General features: G+C 42.9%; 3 protein-coding genes across 3 annotated transcripts in view; 2 read left to right on the top strand and 1 right to left on the bottom strand.

Moving 5' to 3' along the window:
- The window catches only part of LOC120998344 (gastrula zinc finger protein XlCGF26.1-like), a 32,258-nt gene extending 15,504 nt beyond the window's left edge, over positions 1–16,754 (top strand). Inside the window, exon 2 of the mRNA XM_040429010.1 lies at positions 15,245–16,754. Coding sequence (XP_040284944.1) covers positions 15,245–16,647 — 1,403 coding nt within the window. The 3' untranslated portion in view covers positions 16,648–16,754. The remainder of the gene's footprint in view (positions 1–15,244) is intronic.
- The window catches only part of LOC120998324 (aspartic and glutamic acid-rich protein-like), a 2,513,920-nt gene that overhangs the window by 127,488 nt on the left and 2,365,450 nt on the right, over positions 1–20,982 (bottom strand). The window lies entirely within an intron of this gene.
- LOC120998305 (gastrula zinc finger protein XlCGF26.1-like) overlaps positions 1–20,982 on the top strand; it is a 4,064,644-nt gene that overhangs the window by 2,585,175 nt on the left and 1,458,487 nt on the right. The gene's annotated exons all lie outside the window — the stretch shown is intronic.

Raw genomic sequence — 20,982 nt, 5'->3', positions numbered from 1 at the left:
GCAAACATTGAATGTAGTGACACACCTGTGTATGTGTGAACTACGGCAAACTAGAATTGAGAAAGCTCGTTGGATGAGCGAGTGAAACGTTTTCAAGAAATCTACAGTAAGTCCAGTTGCCTTGATTTATTCTTTACAGATATACCATGACCTGGATAAATGAGAACCTTCACAGACATACAGCAAACTAGGCTACTCTTTGCGCTACACTAGGGGCAGGGACTCGCATACATAGACCTGATCCCCTAATACATCTGTCCCTGTGTTGCTTGAAACAAGCCATGGACAGATAGAATAGACCGTCCGAGTCTCATCAGCTGGTGTAGGTAAAGCACTAGCCCTGAGCGCTGCCCTGCCTAGTGAGCGATCTATAACACATCAGAGCGTTTTCATTTTTAACGTTCTATTAGGCTGAGACGTATACACAGGAAAGCTTTCGGTCAGGGTAGTGGTGGAGACATAAGCAGGGCAGGCTGGCTACTTGGCAGGACAAGGCAGACAGACTGGTTTACTTAAGCCCAAACAGAACTAGAACTGGATGTGCAGGAACACAGGTAGGAAGGGTACATGACGGAACAACAAAAGGAACCTATGCAGGAGAACTGGAGGAGCACTGGATACACCTTTACTGGTCACCAGAGAACCAAAATCTCAAGTTCACCATGTTGGGAGAGGGTGCCTTAAATACCCAGGGACCTCAACCAAGGAATGGAAGGGAAGATTTCTTAAGAGTACGTTTTTTAATTTTTTTTTGCATAAAGCCGTGGTTCTGAAGCAGCATTCACATGTCTTTGGGTTGACATGAAGAAGAAGAAACGTGAAGGTGACAAAAGAATGTACGCCAATATATACGTACAGAAGGTCTCTGAAAACATCATTGAGGAATCTGTGAAATACGGCTGACACATTACTTAAACCGAAGTGCATCTTTAAATATTCGTAGCAGCCATCTCAAGTACTAAAACCTGTTTTCCATTAGTCTCCTCGGCGAACCCTGATCAAATTGTAAAAAAAAAGAAATTTTGCCCCATGGAGACAATCAAACAATTGAGATTGGAGACAGCGGATATTTATGCATACGGAGCCATGGCAGCCCCGACTGGCTTGACAATTTTGAAGCATTAATAGAGATCTCTTTTCAGAGTACAGTTAACTGTTTGCAGATCCAAGGTGATGAAACGCACGGACTCGGAAGTCACCAGCAAGAGTCTTTTGAGATGTCAAACAGGTATGTAGTACTGGTCCACCACGTGCTATTGCAGGAAGATACCTGGGGCTGACCCGGTGAATAGAGTACCATCATAGGACAAAGTCACTGGCAAAGATGGCTGTGGCGAGGACTGATCTTCACCTCTGGAGTTTTCCTGCTTTTTAGGACAGATTTAGGCAAAGTGACCACTGCCACCACAGTACAGGCACAGTCTTTTGGTAGGTCTGTGGTTAGATTTTTCATCAGACAGCCTTACTCTGTCCACCTGCATGGGTCTGAGAACAGAAGCTGGTGAAGGAGAAGATTATGGTTTTAAAATTTTGGTGCCAGTTCTTCTCTTTTGACCCATCTGCTTGGCACATTCCAAAAACTACATGTCTTTCCAGGTGGACAGAATTATCAGGGCATCCAGAGAGGTAGGTTTGTCCTTACCAGCCAACTCGTTTTTTTGTTTTTTTTGTAATTATATTTTTATATAAATAATAAAGAAAAATATTGTTTCGGCATTTATATGAAACATAGAGAGATGTGAGCAAGACAAGATGTACAATTCACTTTGCTGGAATAACATACATAAAGCATCGAAGATTAAAATCAGTCCATGTCTCTGAAATACAAATAAAGGCTAATTGATATCCAAACTTCTTGTCGTGTTCAGTCATTAATAATAGGATGAATGTCAACAGTATCACAACATAAAGAAGAAGGTCCTAAGAAGAATATATCGATCAAAAATATCGTAATGAAATATATAATCTTTATAGCATCTCAAAAAGACATAACTAATAGTAAATAAATAAAAAGACGTGGACGTAAGGTGGGGGTGTCTATTCTATATAAAGCCCGCCTCATAGTTGTCTGGTAATACAATAAGTGTCCCATGCTTCCCAAATAGTTGGAAATAAATCCCCCTATCCTGTAATAAAGCTGTCATATACTCCATTGTTCTAACCTCTGACACCCTGGCGTAGAGATCAGAGATCTTCTGGGAGTCGGGGCGTTTTGAAAAACGAGCAATAAGTCGATGGGCCACTGTCGGCACCTGTACTAGCAATTTAGGCGAATGTTTGTTTTCTTATAGGCGTAGGTGTAATATTTAGTTGGAAGGTTACGTGGTCAGGAGGCACACTGCATCCATAGAGATCACCTAGGAGAGTGTGGACTGTAGACCAGAAGGGGCGAATAAGAGGATAATCCCAGATGATGAAGTGTTCCCCGGGATATCCCACATCGCCAGCAAACTCCCGGCACCGCTGGGTTCAACCTATGGAGGAGATCTGGAGTGTGATACCAGTACATTAGTATCTTATACTGGTTCTCCAGAGAAAGAAATGACATTGAAGACTTCGCCACTCTCCTCCATATGAGACTCCAGGTTGCATCAGGCAGGGTCCTTCCAAAATATTCCTCCTAGCGAACCATATAGGAATGTCTAATGACCCGTTCTTGGGCAGGATCTATCAGTACGGCGTAAATATCAGATATTAGTCCCTTCACGTATGTTCCCTTTCTACAGAGAGGTTCAAATGCCATTGAGAGGCCTCAGATAGTGGATGGCAGAACGCCACTGTTGCCGCCAGTTTTTATATTGAAGAAAGCCTCAAAACGAGGCTGAGTTAGATCCAGAATGAGGCTTGATGCACACCATCTGGACGCGCCTTCTCAATGACATCAGCGCGTCCCGTCTTGCATGCGCAGTCCCTGCAAAGAGTAATGCCGGGATTTTCTGTGCGTAGTACATAACATCACCGTGTGAGAGCGCACTTACTCATCGTGTGTTTCACCGCTGACTATAGTTGCCGGACAACCAGGCGCGTCCCCAGCAACTGTTAGGAGTACAGACTTGGATCAAGGTCCGCACTATTTTATTTTGAAGGGGCATTTATGGCAGAAGGTATTTTAGCAATAACCTGGATATGATGACCTAAAAACCGATAATCATGACTCTATGCATATAGGAAGAGATATAAATTAAATTGAATTAAACTAGGGGAATTGATATTTTGCATACCAAGGAACCAGAGAAAACACTCTTTTGGCCGGCAAACATAAAATAAAGGTGATGGATCATAGTGATTTCATTCCAATCATATTAAAGGAAACAGCTAAAATTCAACTGCTAATTAAGTACTAGGGGTGTGACCATACGTAACACAAAAGTCCAACGTGCCTCATGTTGTAAGAGGACTCAGTCCCAATCCCATCCTCTGGAGGTTTAACCGTTTCAATGCCCATGACGCTTATACAATTGGGGTTGCCTGCCGTATTCCTTTTGTTGGCGATATCCCCCAAGTGCTCCCCCACACGTCTACGCAATTCGCGTTTGGTCTTTCCTATGTATTCTTTGTTACAATCGCAAGTTATTTTATAAATCTCGTGTGCGACAGGTAATAAAATCTTTAATGGAGTAGAGTGCGCTGTAGGTTGGTACTGTAAGAAGTTTTCCCAGTCTGCATTGTACCACAGGCCAAACAGCCACTACATCTAAAACAACCTCCTTGCGGTTAAGCCATGTTCCAAATGTAGAGACTGGGGCATAGTGACTGCGGACTAGAAGATCTTTTAGACTGTGGGTAATTGTGTATCATGTCACGAATATCAGGATCCATAAGGAGGATCGGCCAAAGCTTCTTCAAGATTTCTCTGCCTTGATCTGCTCATCCGTCAAAAGTGGTAATCAGACGGATCTTGTGATCCTCCTGTACCCTCTCTCTAGGTGTCAAAAGTTCAGTACGTGATGTACAAATCGCTTTTTGGAATGCCCTTCTTAGTATCATGTCTGGAGATCCTCTAGCACAAAAACTGCCTCTAAGATCACCAGCCTGTTTCACAAAATCTCTGTTTTCTGAGCAGTTCCGACGCAGGCGAAGGTATTGCCCGCGTGGAATGCCCCTCTTCAGAGGGATAGGATGGCTGCTCTTCCAATGGAGGACAGAGTTTGTAGAGGTGGGCTTTCTATAGATAGTCGTAGATAACTCATCAGTTTCTTTCTTAGAGATACGGATATCCAGAAACGGCAGGGTATCTGAACTAGACTCATGAGTAAACCTGAGTCCAATGTTGTTCTTGTTGAGTTTTTCAACAAAATCAGTAAATGCCAGTGCCCATAATCAAGTGACCCTGGTATTCGACGACAGGCCATCCCCGAAGACTGCGGTAGACTCCCACCGGCCTAGGAGCAAATTAGCGTAAGATGGCGCACAGAAACAACCTGTTGCTGTGCCCCTGAGCTGGTGGTATATATTCCCACTGAAAAAGAAGAAAATATGAGTGAGTAGGTATCGCAACAGCCTGAGGGCAAAGATGTTATGTTCAATATATTGTTGTCGTCTCATACTTAAAAAATATTTTACTGCGTTCAACCCTGCCTCATGTGGGAAAGACGAGTATAGTGCTTCCACGTCTATACTTGCTAGAATAGAGTCTCTCTCAATGGGGATTCCCTCCAATCTTCTGAGGAGGTCCATGATGTCCCTCGTATAGGAAGGGAGGGACACCACGAATGGCATCAGGATACGATCTATGTAGATCCCCAGGTTCTGTCCAATGCTGCCTACACCTGAGACAATTAGTCCACCTTTTAAAAGTTTAAACCCTTTATGAACTTTTGGTAGACACTAAAAGGTCTCTGTCCCGGAAACTTCGGGTAGAGGAAGTCAAATTCTTCTTGGGAGATAAATCTCTTATATTTTGCATCCAGAAGGGTATCCTCATAACTCCATCAGATATGAACCGGTGGGATTAGAGGTAAGGATATTGTAGTTGTCTCTATCCCCCAAGAATCTGTGCACACATGTTTGATGATCATCTCGATTCCTAATTACGGCATTTCTCCCTTTGTCAGAGTTTTTTTTTAAATAATTCTGGGATTCTTCCTTATTGCCCCCATCTTCCTTCGTGCAGTTATTGGACCTAGAACCTGGGGACAACTCAGAAAGATCAGCTGATACTTGTTGGAGAAACACATCCAGACATGAAATATCAGTTGTTGGGAGCATTTTTTTACTTCTATTCTGTAGTGACGTAAATGGACCTTCCCCATCAGATCTTATCGGATCCTCCACCAGACTCTGTAATAGCTTCACATCTAGTAGGTCAGGAATACCCACTCATGGCACTGACGTTTATCGATATTTTTAAAATATTTGTGCCATTGCAATTTGCGAATGAATAACTGTAAATCCTTAACCCATTTGAAGACCTCAAAGCGGCGTGTCGGGACAAAAGATAAACCTTTACTCAAGAATGCCATTTCAGTGTCTCTTAAAGGTCTATCAGAAATATATTTTTCCACATATAGCTCAATTGTGTCTTTTGCCCAATTTCCTTTTATTCTCCTGATGAGTTTTTCTTAAATTGAAAAACGAAACGTGCATGTAGGGAACAGGACGGGGTGTTACAGGGCCAGTATTTGAGGGAAACGTTCCAGACTAGGTCGCCCTTTTAAGGACGAGTGCCCTGTGGCTAGGCTGCTCCTATTCTTAGTGGTTAGGGCTTGCCTGGTAGCCACAGCATAGGGACGACAACTGGGATTCATTGCACCCATCCCCATTATATATTTTTTACAGCATCTTGGACATAATTTGGGAATAATTACTTCGTTCCCCAGGACAACGACTGCACCTTGGAACCAATCGACAATGTGGTAGGACTAATGTTGTTTTGAGTGCCACTGTGCACCATTGTTCCTACTATACTTTTAAAGCTTCTTGTATCACTTGTATCGTATGACGAGAAAAATGGTGGGACTAAAGATGTTTTGAGTGCCGCTGTGCACTCTAGTTCCTACTTGATACAGCTTTGTATTTCTGTCTGCTATTTCTAGGGCTAATTTTATTTTTATTTTTTTATTAAAGTTATGGATTACCCCTTCTGTGTAACAATAGGGAGACAGTTAACCCATAAAAAAACAGACTGGGCAAAATGTCTGCTTTGAAATAATTAGTCAGGGAGGGAAGATTGTATTTAGCCTGAAAAACAGAGAAGGATAATAATTCCCTTGAACAGGTCAACTATGTCCGCATAGTGAAAGACATTCTGTTGAAACCACTGTCTTGTCAGACGTGGGGATACTAGCTGGGAGCAAGGGATGGTATAGGAAAGAAGCCATGGAGGAATGTCGGGAGGCCAGAGGGTATCTACCGCTGCAGACCCGCCATATAGATCTGGTACAGGCCATGGGACCTAGGAGTTCCTAGGGGAAAGCAGACTATAGGGGTTTGACCATAGCAGGGAATTGGGGTGTATGGGAGCCAACCAGAGCCTATTGACTTGCATCCAAATAGAATAAAACTGTAAGGGAGGCCCATGCCGTCAATCTATTTAATGGGGCTGCCCAGTAGTATTTAACCAGATCAGGGACTCCCAAACCGCCTTGAGATCTTCCAGTCAAGAGTACCGATCTGGGTATCCTGCGTCATTTTTCGACCCAAATGAATCTTAAGAGCTGTGACTGGATCAACTTGAGGTCTCTTAGAGGAATAGGGATGGGTAGGGTCTCGAACACAGGATCTTCAGAAGAATCGTCATCTTTACCGCCGCAATGTAACCTAAGAAGGATATAGGGGGAGTATTCCATTTGGTGAGAAGATCTCTAACCTCTCTATATAGGGGAGGAAAATTACTTTTGTAAAGATCCGTATAATGGGGCGGTAAGGTTAATACCTAGATTTTGCAAACAGCCCACTTTCCAATTTAAGGGAAAGTTAGCCTGAAGAATACTGAGGGCCACATGGTGAATATTAAGAGGAGGGGGGGGGGAAGCGTCAGTCTTATAAGTATTTACCTTATACCCAGACAGAATCCCAAACTCTCGCAGTATGAAGTGGAGGTTTGGGAGGGAGGTGTGGAGCCTGGTTAGAGTAAGCAGGACATCATCTGCATACAACGATAATTTGAACTCTGTCTCAGACCATGACACCTCGAACGTCTGGGCAAGCTCTGATTTTTGCCACTAGGGGTTTGATACACAATGCTAACAATAAGGGGGATAGGGGGCACCCCTGTCTTGTCCCATTTTTTTAAGCGTATTGGTTCATGAATCTGCATGTGGGAGTTCAATTGTCACTGTGGGGGAGGAGTACAAGCCCCTGATGGCCTGAATAAAAGGGCCAGAAAGACCATATGCTTTCAAAGCAGCAAATAGAAACAACCAGCGTAAGCGGTCAAATGCTTTTTCAGCGTACAAGCTAAGTAGCAAGGCCTCCTCCTCAGAGCGACTTATCACATCTAAAAAGTTGACGTTCCTTCGTGTATTGTCGCTTCTCTGCCTGCAAAACCAACTTGGTCTTTGTGGATTAACGATGGAAGGAAAATGTTCAATCGAGAAGCTAATATTTTAGTAAAAATCTTAAGGTCAGAATTTAGTAATGCGATAGGTCTATAGTCTTGACATTCCAGAGGGTCTTTTCCAGGTTTAAGGATTAACGTAAGATAGGAGGGGGGACATAGAAGTGGGCACTGGTTCACCTGAACAGAAATGGTTAGAGACTTGACATATGGGGCATCAGTTCAGATTTAAAGGTCTTGTAGTACCTATAGGGAAAGCCGTCGGGACGTGGAGACTTGGCCTCAGGTAGATGGTCAATGACCTCCTCCATCTCCTCCACAGTGATAGGCCTATTGAGCACAGTAATATCTTCTGTAGGCAGGTTACACGAGGTCAGGTATGCCTGCAATGAACTCTCTCTGGGCCCTTCACCTGCAGGAAGATCACTAGGTGGATTATAAAGAGCAGTGTAATAAGTAGAGAATTGCGCCAATATCTCCTTGGGGTCATAGTAGACCGTTCCGTCATCTCCTTTGATAGCATAAGGACTAGACTGTGGGGGACTGTTTCGAAATTGCTTAGCTAATAGGGAATGGGGCTTATTCCCTCATGCATAATACTGTTGCCGGGTATATAGCATTAGTTTAGTTTATCAACTTTGCCTAAGGCAATCTTATGTAGTTGGGCACGGGTATCAACTATACTTTTAAGGGTACAGCGTGTGAAATGAGCACTCATCATCACTTTTAAGCGACGTAGGTGTGATCTCGGAGACTTAGCAGTGGCTGCCGAATCCCTCTTTAGCCTAGTGCACAGGGCAATGCAATGGCCCTGCATTACACAGTCCAGAAAATTAAAAGTCTCTAATACGTTGCCTGTTTTCACTCGCATCACAGGTCCCAAACGTGAAGTGGGTTCAATTCACACAGATCAGGGTCCTACATTACTCTTTGCCCCGCATAACAGCTTTATGCGCTTCCCAAAGGCAGCGGACATTGTTAACATCATTTAAGGAGGGTATTATTAAGATGCCAATGACATTTGCGGGTGTATCCCGAACCAGCATCCAATAGGACCGCCACTGGGGACCAAGTGATCGGTCCCAATACTCGCAGGGTGGAAATGGTTCCAAAACAATAGTTGAGTCTGGTATGTGTGCTGTGGGGAGCGGAATAAAATGAAAAGGACCTATCGGTAGGATGGTTAATTTGGCATAAATCGTACATCGTCTAATCAGCCTGCGAAAGTCCCTGGAGAGTCGCTGCTGTGTTGGATAGGGAGATCTACCAGGTAAAGTCAATCTGTCCATAGAATCAGAAAAAGTAATGTTAAAGGATAACCTGTTAATAATAATAATAATATTTTTTTTTATTTGCTAGTTTGTTGGAGCTAGTTATGTATACCTGAGTTAGTCTGTAAATGATTGTCAAAAGATCTGTAATTACCTTATAATAACAGCTTTCATTAATGTCCCCCTGTCCCTTTCCACTGCTCCCTTAAAAGACCATTGCTAGGGTTTGTCTGTCTTCCTTTTAGTATAAACAGAAGACGGAGGGGCGGTCCTTCACACTGCATGCCCGCATTGGGCTTCAGAGTGAGGAGGCGTGTCTCTCAGTAATCCAATCTGATTGGCTAGCAGGGAGAAAATGGATCTGAGAGGTGTTTGGTGCATGCAAATTGCAGAGTGTAATTGGTTGACCAGAGAGGCTACCCCTCAAGATAATGTAGCGCCTCTGAGGTTTTGGTATTAAAAATTCTATCTTGATGGGACAATGGGCTTATATTAGTCTTGTCACTCCGTCCTTCCGACTGGAATGGGTAGCTGAGTATGTAGTAGGGTATTGGTGATCCGCAAGCAAAAGTCTGCTCTTGACATTTGAGTTGAGTCCCTTGACATTCAGGGTTACACACTGCACCATAATGGAATGGAGAAGGATAGCATAAAGGAGAAATACAGCTCACCAATAGATGCAAAATAAGTTCCCGTCTCCCCACCATCTGATGACTGCACTGTCTTCCAGCTGGGTGAGTTCCTGTCCGTTATGGTCAGAACCCGGAAGGGCAGTGTCCTAAGGGTACATAGAAGCTGAAGGGATAAATGGAAACAAAAGGGGGGTAGACAGTACAGAACAAGACAAGAAACAAAGACATAAAACTAACACAAGCAATATAATTCCCAGGGATATGCATCCCTGCTAGAGGCAACGAATTGAGAATCCGTTGGGGTCACAGTGTCAGAAGACCGATAAAAGCTACAGGAAGAGCAGGAAAAAAAACAAGAAAAACTATAGGGGCTGGCTTGTACTCAGCCTAGATCACACTAATAATATAAAGATATGAGAGGTTACAATGGGGTAACTGGTTAATTAGCAAGAAAAACAAAACAATAGTAGACAAGATGCTCGTAATAGCTGCCGAATGGGATTCATGGGAGAGTGGTAGCACCAGAGCAGAATACTTCTCCCTGTACAGATTGTAGAAGAGTTTAATCAGGAGATGAGATGGGATCCGTGGGTATGAGAATGATCCTGTATTCGGTCACATGCGAACTGGGTCCACAACCGGGGGCAGTGGTGGCATAGGGGGTCAACCTCCCAGTCTGACAGCAGGAACGGGGACTCCCAAGGTTTCACCCACAGAAGTGTTGTAGATTGGAAAATAATAGAGAGTCGCCAGTTTTCTCTGGTGGTGCTCTGATGGGGCAAATGGAAAGCCCATCTGTAGGCAATTTGGCGGTAACGTAGCAATATCAGAAGAGGCTGTAGGTGTCTTTTTTTATATTTTTAAAGTGATCCTTGAAAGGTCAGGGAAGAGCCGCACTGAAGCCCCATCAAACTCAAAATTGCGTAAGCTTCGGGCTTTCGCCATGATGGCTTCCTTGAGTATATAGTCGTGAACACAACATATTATTTCCCTGGGGCGGGCGATGGTACCCCTAGACTTAAGGGCCCTATGGGCTCTGTCCAGCTTAATTTTATGCGTATGCGGTTCCCCAAGGATCATGTTAAAGATGGCCTCCAGGGTGACAAAAAGGTCTTCATCTCTCATTGTCCTGTGGAAGGCCTCGGACTCTGTTATTTCTGCGACTCCTATTGTCCAAGTCCTCTATACGACAGCCCATATCCCTGAGAACCATGGTTTGAGATGCTATGGCCGAGTGGAGAGCAGAAATGTATTGTCTAGTGTCGTCGTGGGCATTTTTCAATGAGTCCACCCGGTCTACAATTTGTTTACTATCAGAGCGGACAGCAGCCATTTCAGCCCTGCAGGCTCCTTTAACTTCAGATACAAGCATCCGGAAGTCCCCTTTGGCAGGGAATTGGCTGAGGTATGCTTCACATAACTGTGGAGGATCCGACACGGCGTGGGGGGCATGGCAGCCAAAGGAGGGGGGCTCGGTGAACTAGCTCAGGTGTCTGCAGGGAGAGGAGGACTGCAGCCATCCTCTGCCAAAATGGCGGGTATACTCTCCGGGGGGTTTGACCGAGGTGGCTGGATGGGATCCCATGTGAGGGTGAGAGGAGGACGGGGCCCATACCGGCATGCTACTGTTTCCCGCTGGGTTTCTGAGCTGAACTCTCCTGCTGCCAGAGAGCTGTTTGTTGGTGGCGGGGGATGGAGGCCTGGAGTCTGTAGGAGCGGTGTCTGTCAGAGGAGAGAGAGAATTTCTCCCTGCAGGTGGAATACCTTGAGGGCCCGTACGTGCGCTGTGTTGGGTTGGCAGGAGGGAACAATGGCGAGGGGCCGCAGGCCTTGGGATCCGTGTCCTCAAGGGTCCTGGATGGTGAGACAGGTTGTGGGGGAGAAGAGGGTCTGCAGGAGGTGGTTTTCTTCCCCATGGAGCTAGGGGGCCCTAAGTCGCTGGCCAGTTTGCTGTGGTGCGGGCAGAAGCTGCACAATCAAGCAGCCATTGCAGACGGCATCTGGACATGCCCCCCCGCCACCTCACCTTTTAATTTGACTGTAGAGCCCCCCCCCCCCATGTGACTAATGCTTTATCATTCCAGGTCCGTTCCAGGGCCAGGGTTCGGAACTGGATCACATATTGGCCTACAGCACGGGAGGCTTGGCAGGGGCAGAGTAGAGTGGAGGATGCAGAAGCACGCGCAGATTCTTCAAAAATGTTCTTAAATGAGTCCAGAAAAAAGCTGCAGGTTACTAGCGGTAGCACCATTCCTCTTCCATATGGGATTTGCCAGTGCCAGGGCCTCTCCACCCAAAAGAGAAATAATAAAGGCTACTTTGGCAGCAATAACTCAAATTACTCGGTACATAGATTTATAAAACTACAGAAAGACTTTGGATCACCATCCTAACATAGAGAAGGAGGAGGCAATATGAGATCGGTTCCTCCCCAAGAGAGGGCTGGCAGAGTCAGAGCTGCTGGTTGCTGCGATACCTGTGCGGTTAGTCAGAGAATCCAGACAGGCGGAGCCATGTTGCAGATAGGATATTATTTGCTTCTTTTCTTTCACTTTGTTCACTTTCCAGGCCCACAGCAAGTATGGCATACCAGCAAAGCCCTTATAAGCCTCCTGGGTGGGAGTAAAATTATGAACTGGACTATATTGTTGGATGTCCTAAAGGAGATATGGCGCAAAAACAAAGCCCTATAAGGCTCCTGGTTGGGAGTAAGAAGATGGGCTCAACTATATAGTCTGAGTTGCCTACATGAGGTATGGCACACCAGCAAAACCCTATAAATACTTGCTGCCGATCTGGAAGTCCCACTGAGTCCCTGGAGGGTCGGCGGTTGTCTGCTGGGGTCCTTCGTGCGGTCTGAAGGGTCCAAGGGTCTCTTGCAGCAGATCCATGGGCACCTCCTGAAGGATGGATGCCACAGTAAGGTTCCATCATGGTTGCCAGATTGTGAGGAAAATTGGAGATTTTGGCATCTGAAGTACTTCTAATAGATGTAACAGAAAAGAGAGGGGCCTCCAGCAGATCTTGGATCTAAACATTTGTTTTGCAATATAATCTGCACCAAAGGAATCAGTGGTGGTTGAGTAGGCATCTTCAGTTTTGATCATCTTGTGTCAAGATAAGTACCTTTTCTAAAATGTTTTTTGTTAAATCTGTTATGATTTATATAAACACTTATTGAGGAACCTGTGATGGTATCATCCGTGTCACCGTCTAGTATCCCCTTCTCCCCTTGAAATAGCACCGCCAAGTAATCCACAGAGCAATAAATCGCTATTATTGCTAGTATCGCCAAATAAGTCTATACATTAGCCCAAGCTGAATGCTAGAAATACTTTACTAGCATTTTATCCCCTGCTCCCATGCAAGGGAGACAACCACAACAAACATACATTAACCCATAACACAAAGGTTACAACCCACATAGACACCATGGTTAACATAATCAACACAGGCAGGAGAATACACATTGCCCTCTGTCCTGAGAGACAATCGAATTACAACTCGGTTGTCTCCAGGACAGAGGACAATCGCCAATACACACAGAGATACAATGGAACAGACATCACTTACTCAAATATACAGTGTCCCACCCTTTACAGTACACAGACATTTAACACATCCCAAAATGACACGAAATAGACCAGGAATTCAAAAGTTAGTACAAGTCTCTTTGGCCTGACTGTACTCATGGCTTTTCTGCACAAAACAGGTGCATACAACATGGGACCATAATCACATGGTAAGAGGCGGGCAAGTAGTCCTCTCCAAGCACTCGTGGCAACCTCAAAAGAGGGGAGTTTGTCACAGAACCCATGTGGGATTTCTGTTTATAAGATTATGACTGGTTTAAAGTCTAATGTCTAGTTTTATTAAGTTCCTGGGTATTAGGATTTTTCTTGATCAGACTTTTTTAGTTTAGACTTCTTGTTAGCCTAAGGTGCCTTCTACTTACTCCTGGATCTTCTTAGTATAGAATACTTTTTAAACGCTCGGGGGGTGTTTTATTCCTCTGCTATTTGGTGTCTCTATGGTGCTGTCATGGGTTAAGGGAAAAATGATAAGTACACTTACCGGTAATTTTATTTTCCCTCCCTGGCGCTTGTGGTTGATGATAATTGTTTCGGTCTTTGATAAAGAATTACAAAAAATGGAAGAAAGAAGTTATATGAATTGCATTTGTACGGCTCCTACTGATCTACTCTGGAATCAACACTGAAGGAGGAAGTGGGTGTTCCCTTTTTAATTGCTTTGAGGCATCCTGTCTGTGGGGGGTGGATCCATTTCTCTTGGGTTTTTGGAAAATCGAATTACTGGTAGTTATTTTTTATCCATTCCTTAGGTGATTACTGGTGTGCTTTGTGTCATTATGTTGCATAAGCCAGTGTCTGGTCAGCTTGAGCTTATGGACACTGTTCCTACCATCGCCTGTAAATTGTTCTCACACACCTTAGGCTGGGTTCAGACCTGAGCGTATTTTATATGCACGTTTAACGCGCGTTTTTGTCGCGCGTTTTTATGCGCGTTTTTGCAATAGTAAACGCGCGTTTGACACGCGTTTGTGTGATTGACTGCAGTGTCCTATGGCCACAAACGCGCGTCAAAACGCCCCAAAGAAGCTCAAGAACTTGTTTGAGCGTAGGGCGTTTTTCAGCGCGTTCAAACGCGCTGTAAAACGCTCAAGTGAGAACCAGGGCCATAGGGAAGCATTGGTTTTCATGTGTTGAGCGTTTTACAGCGCGTTTGAACGCGCTGTAAAACGCTCAAGTGTGAACACAGCCTTAGAAACCATTGTTTCCTCGATGATCCCTAGGTGTCCGGGCCCTGAGGCAGTAAAATAGCCTCAAACCATGACACCCCTCCACCATGCTTCACAGTTGGGATGGGTGTTGGTGTGCAGTATGCTTTATTCCTCCATAGTATAGTAAGTTGTGTTAGATAGAACACTCTGAATTCTTAGTGGAATAGACCCAACAAGGTGCTGGAACCTTTATTACAGATTCTGATTGATGACCTCATTCTGTCTATTCCACTTCATCCTAAATAAGTGCCTAAAAATGAGATCTGGTTCCTATGTGGCCATTGGGCTATACAGACCTCATGGCATGTTATCTTGTTCCAGGTGGAGGACTGGTCACCACTCCTGACGTGTTCCCTTAAAATAATGATTCTGAAGCATCTTTTCATCAAGGAATATTGCTCATGCAGAAATATAATGGCACCTGACGAGTTAGGAAACCCTAAGATATATAGCTAATATTGTGTATGGGTATTATTAATTATAGTGGGACTCGTGCTCAATACTTGCTGGGCATTGTACAATTGTCTTGGACACTTCACCACCCGGTGTGCAGGAGAGTCTCTTTATGCCTAATGTCAGATCAAGTGGGACAGTAACCTTGGAGGGACACTATAAAGTGATGCCCAAGTTGCATTGATGGGCTGAATAAATTGGTAGAGGATAGTCCTGGTTACCAGACAAGGTTTTGATGCTTATCAGATTATTGCATTGTATCAGGTCTGGGCTTATGTAATACAAGTGATCACTGAGTGTAGAGAAGAGTCCTGGACACTATCACTGATACATGTTATAGAATGGAGACTATAAAGAAAGGACATCTTCCTGCAAATCTGGATCTGGCTAAAAGAAAAGAAAACTATAGGGGTCATTTATCAAACTGGTGTAAAGTAGAACTGGCTTAGTTGCCCAAAGCAACCAATCAGAATTATCCTTTAATTTTCCAGTTTGATAAATGACCCCTATGTGTGTTTGTAGAGTAATATGAATGGTATAAATATGTCTAGTTTGTCTTTTCACAAATATCTCCTTTTAATTCTCACAGAAAAGCTCAGTAGGAACTCTGAAGAAAACTTCATGGTATCACAGAATGATAAAGAAGATGAAGATCTCATGCAGCGCTCATCACAAGAAAACCTCATTACCAGAAATGTGCATCCTGGACTTCATAACACAGATCTGTCATATTTGCCAGTTAAGTGTGAGGAACCTTCTCCTGACCAATCACAGATTGGTGCCATAAGTACAGATCAGAAAGAGGAAACAAGTTTTCAGTGCTGGGAATGTGGAAAACAGTTTCCATACCGCTCAGGTCTTCTTATGCACAGAAGAATTCACATAGAAGCGAAGCCATACTCCTGTTCAGAATGTGGGAAACGTTTCACAGACAAGCCAAGTCTTGTTGCCCATGAGAAAATTCACTCAAGTGAGAAGCCCTATTCATGTTCAGAATGTGGGAAATGTTTTGCCAATCTATCAACTCTTGTTAGACATGAGATAGCTCACACAGAAGAGAAGCCATATTCATGTTTAGAATGTGGGAAATGTTACACAGATAAATCACAACTTGTTAACCATGAGAGAGTTCACACAGGAGAGGGGCCGTATTCATGTTTATTATGTAGACAACGTTTTAGATATAAATCACAGCTTGATTATCATGAAAGAAGTCACACAGGAGAAAAGCCATATCCATGTTCTGAATGTGAGAAATGTTTTCCTAATAAAGCTCGACTTGCTAGACATAAGAGAGTTCACACAGGAGAGAGGCCGTATTCATGTTCAGAATGTGGGAAATGTTTTATGGAGAAATCGCATCTTCTTCAACATAATAGAACTCATACAGGAGAGAAGCCGTATTCATGTTCAGAATGTGGGAAATGCTTTACAATGAAATCAGCTCTTTCTGCACATCAGAAAACTCACACAGGAGAAAAGCCATACCCATGTCCTGAATGTGGAAAATGTTTTCGTGTTAAATCAAGACTTGCTAGCCATAAGAAAGTTCATACAGGAGAAAAGCCGTATTCATGTTCAGAATGTGGGAAATGTTTCCCACAAAAAGCACCTCTTGTTATACACCAGAGAATTCATACAGGTGAGAAGCCATATTCATGTTTAGAATGTGGGAAATGTTATGCAAATAAATCAAGTCTTGTTTCCCATGAGAAAACTCACACAGGAGAGAAGCCGTATTCATGTTTAGAATGTGGGAAAAGTTACACACATAAATCAGATCTTATTGTACATGAGAGAATTCACCCAGAAGAGAAGCCATATTCGTGTTTAGAATGTGGGAAAAGTTACACATATAAATCACTACTTCTTAACCATGAGAGAGTTCACACAGGAGAGAGGCCGTATTCATGTTCATTATGTGGGAAACGTTTTAGATATAGATCAAATCTTAGTTATCACGAGAGAACAGGTCACACAGAAGAAAAGTAATACCCCTGTTCTGAATATGAGAAATGTTTTCCTGTGTGAGAGTTAGGTTTTTAAAGAAAATGTATAAACGGAAACGTCTAACGGAAGGCAACTAAAGTGATTTTTTTTTTTATATATATATTTTTTTTTTATCGGATCCATTGTCAATGCAACCCTCTTCTTCCACTCTTCACACACTGATAGCAACACCGCAGGAGAAATGCTAGCACAGGCTTCCAGTATCTGTAGTTTCAGGTGCTGCCCATCTCGTATCTTCACAGCATAGACGATTACCTTCAGATGATACGAGATGTGCAGCACCTGAAACTATGGATACTGGAAGCCTGTGCTAGCATTTCTCCTGCGGTGTTGCTATCAGTGTCTGAAGAGTGGGAGAAAAGGGTTGCATTGACAATCCAACACAATGGGCAGCACATTAAACACATTTTGTAAGTGGTCAGAAACTTGTAAATAACTCATGAAAGAATAAAGTTACGTTAAAACCAAGCACACCATTGTTTTTCTTGTGAAATTCCCAATAAGTTTGATGTGTCAAATGACCCTCTTCCTATTGAAAAAACAAAAGTTGGATTCAAAATGTCCGACTTCAAAATGGCCGCCATGGTCACCACCCATCTTGAAAAGTTTCCCCCCTCACATATACTAATGTGCCACAAACAGGAAGTTAATATCACCAACCATTCCCATTTTATTAAGGTGTATCCATATAAATGGCCCACCCTGTACTTAGTCTAAGTCTCTTGCCTTAAGAAGGCTTTACTCAATTTTTACATGCCATCAAAATATGCCACAAAATTTACAAATGACCGTTAAGGGCCTACTTTGACTGCCCACTGCTCCTGACATGTATGTCTGATCAGGCTGTAATTTTGCCAGAAGTTATGGCCAATTCAATATATATTAAGGTCACATACACAAGTTTTCTAACCAACTTGAAGACGAGATCTGATTAGACAAAGAATTTTTGCTACTATTGGGGTGGAAATATCTCAAATGTGTAATTTTGAATCTTTTGTTTTTTTATTAACCCCTTAAGGACTCAGCCCTATTTCACCTTAAGGACTTGGCCATTTTTTGCAAATCTGACCAGTGTCACTTTATGTGGTGATCACTTTAAAACGCTTTTACTTATCCAGGACATTCTGAGATTGTTTTTTCGTCACATATTGTACTTCATAACACTGGTAAAATAAATGGAGTAAAAAAAATTCATTTTTATTTATAAAAAAATACCAAATTTACCAAAATTTTTGAAAAATTAGCAAATTTCCAAGTTTCAATTTCTCTACTTCGATAATACATAGTAATACCTCAAAAAATAGCTATTAGTTTACATTCCCCATATGTCTACTTTATGTTTGGATCATTTTGGGAATGCCATTTTTTTTTGGGCGACGTTACAAGGATTAGAAATTTAAATGCAAATCTTAAAAATTTTCTGAATTTTTCAAAAACCCACTTTTTAGGGACCAGTTCAGGTCAGAAGTCACTTTGTGGGGCTTACATAATAGAAACCACCCAAAAGTGACCCCATTCTAGAAACTACACCCCTCAAGGTATTCATTTATATATATATTTTTTTTATAAATATTTTATTTTCTTCAATAATAGTTACAAATAAATTATTAGACAGAGCGGAAAGAACAAAAATAAGCCCAAAACACAGAAAAACAAACAAAACTTATGCACATATGACAGAGATAATGATATAATTTCAACATTGTCCTAGACAATAACATTCAATCCAACACTGTAAACTCAAGCCTAATACCTTTAAGCCCCACTATTCCCCCTCTTTCCCTTAGCTGCTGTCACTGATAGCCCAGACCCCGTACCCCCCCCATATACTCCACCCTTCAAGCTGAGCTAGTCAGTTCACCCTCATGAAGCTTTATTTGGGACATGATCCGTCTCCACTCCTCAAGTACAGGGGAAGTGGGGGAACCCCATCTCTTGACTATCAGAACCTTTGCTATCAAACAGCCCTTCAGCCAAGCTAATTGATGTACGGAAGGGTTAGGACTGTCAGGTATATAAAAGCCCAAAATTACAGAAATCATATCTGGTACACAGGATTGGGGAAAATCCCCCTGCAATGCTATAAATACCTGCTCCCAAAAGCGCTTTATCACGCTGCATTCCCATAAAAGATGGATATATCCAACATTGGGTCTGCCGCACTTTCGACAGAAAAAATCACATCCTTGGTTATTAGCAAACTTAGCCTGCATTTGCGCTGTATAGTATAACCTATGTAAAATCTTAAACTGGATCAATCTATAGCTGGCTGCCGATACTGCCTTTTTTATATTTAAAAAAATCTGTGGCCAGGGAACGGGGGAAATTTTTAATTCCTGTTCCCATTTAAGTATACTTTTAAGAGGAAACACCGTGGACAGTGAAACTCGCATTTTCGCGTAAATCTGTGCCATTTTAATCTTTTTCCCTGCATGAGAAAAACAATAATCAAAAAATGAATGTTGTTTAGTAATCATATATTTTTTATCAAGTGTAACATCATAGGCATGTTTTAAACGTGCATACATAAATCGATCTAAGAAAGTGTTTGTGAGGTTAAAGTCCCCTAAAACTTTGAAGCGATCTGCAACAAACAAATGGGCAATAAGTGTAATCAGTTATTTTCAAAAATTCCCTTAAATTTCGATTCTCCCACAACGGGGTAAAATGAAAAACATGTGTCACCTGCAAAGTCGTTTTGAATGTGTCCCAGACCCTCTGTAGTGTTCTCGCGATTTAACATCTAGTGTCCAAAGTACCAAAATGTGCAGTTTCTAAGTGCATAAAAATATTATCAAATAACCTGCCTGATACCCTAGTTAAGTACTGCCCTAGTGCATTCTCGCCAGCATTACAGCATCTTTGTATCTGCGCAGAAAAATAGCCTTGAAAGAAAGGGAGTGATAGTCCCCCATCTGACTCAGCCAGCCACAGATACCTCTGCTTTATGCGGACCCTCTTCCTCCCCCAAATTAAAACTTCCAATCTATAAAAAAAAAAAGCATCCTCTATCCAGATGGGGGAAAGCACAGATCGGATACAGAACCAGCGGTAATATGATCATTTTTACTAATGCCAGACGATCAGTTTGCGATATTACTAATTTTTGCCAGGCTCTAATTTTTCCCTTTACTTTATCTCTTACCGGGGAAAGATTTAACTCCTAAAATCTACCTATGGGGACACCTATCTTTATCCCCAGATATCCGAACTCGGGAGCCTCCGTCGGGGCCATTTCGATTTAGCGGGAGGAGTGAGGACTTAAAATAAACGGAAGGACCCCCCTTGCGCTCCTATTGTTTGGGTGTATAGATCTGCCTGTGAAGGGAGATTCCGCTGCTAGATGTCTATAATGGAGCTGTTGTTGTCCTCCTAAAGAGAGAATATGAATCACTGGTGTATCACCCGTGGGTGAGGTAAGACATCGGCGCTGGAAAAACAGACTAAACAACTATTCTTATTTGAGTTTGTTAGCTGGATAAATGTATATCCCTAGGAAAAAGAGGGGGTAGTGCAAAAAGGTGAGTAGTGCTGGGGTACGTGTGCTGACTATATCAAAATATATATATATAGGCGGTGATTGCAAGCGTAAATGATAATGATGATGATGCAGTCCGTACCTTATACTATTCCAACTTTTACTCTCCTTGTTCTTTCTGGTGATTACGTGGCGCTCAGTTCTTTTCTTTACTTTACTTTTACTTTACTTTCTTATCTTCTTTTTTTCTTTTGTGTGTATGTCTTTAAATGAGAGCGTCCTCCTTGCTCACCTTCTAGCACACACGCTGCCCCGGCCGGAAGCACGCGTGGTGCGAGGGAGCTTGTGACTTGGTTGCCCGGGAAACCACTATCGGTGATGTCACCGTTGAGAATACCGGAGCCTCCGTGGGACAAAAAGCTGCCTACACGTTTCGGGGCCTATCGGGCTCCTTCGTCAGGGATAGTTTGCTGGTGGTTCCTGCGGAGGTTAAGTAGCTGGTTCGGTTCCCATGGCAAAGGAGGTCCCATTTACTGGTTCTCTATGGGGCGCTACAAGTGTGATTTTTATTTGCATGTAGGAGGTGCAGACTCTGGCTTGTTAGATTATTATGGGAGCGCTCTGGGTGCAATTTTTTCTCTGAGATACAGGAATTGCGATTTCTTGATTATTTAGTTCTCAAGGGAGTGCTGTAAATGCAATTTGTTAATGGAATGCAAAAAGATTTCTTGATTTAACCCGTTTGGTGCCAAGCTATTGCATCTAAAGATCCATTTGCTCTCTGTTCTGGACATGAGTTTGATAAAGTCCCCTCCCCTCCTATCTTTACTCTTTCAATG

This window comes from Bufo bufo, chromosome 4 (genome assembly GCF_905171765.1).
Source record: "Bufo bufo chromosome 4, aBufBuf1.1, whole genome shotgun sequence".
Lineage (NCBI taxonomy): Eukaryota > Metazoa > Chordata > Amphibia > Anura > Bufonidae > Bufo > Bufo bufo.
This window is presented reverse-complemented; position numbering and strand designations above follow the sequence as displayed.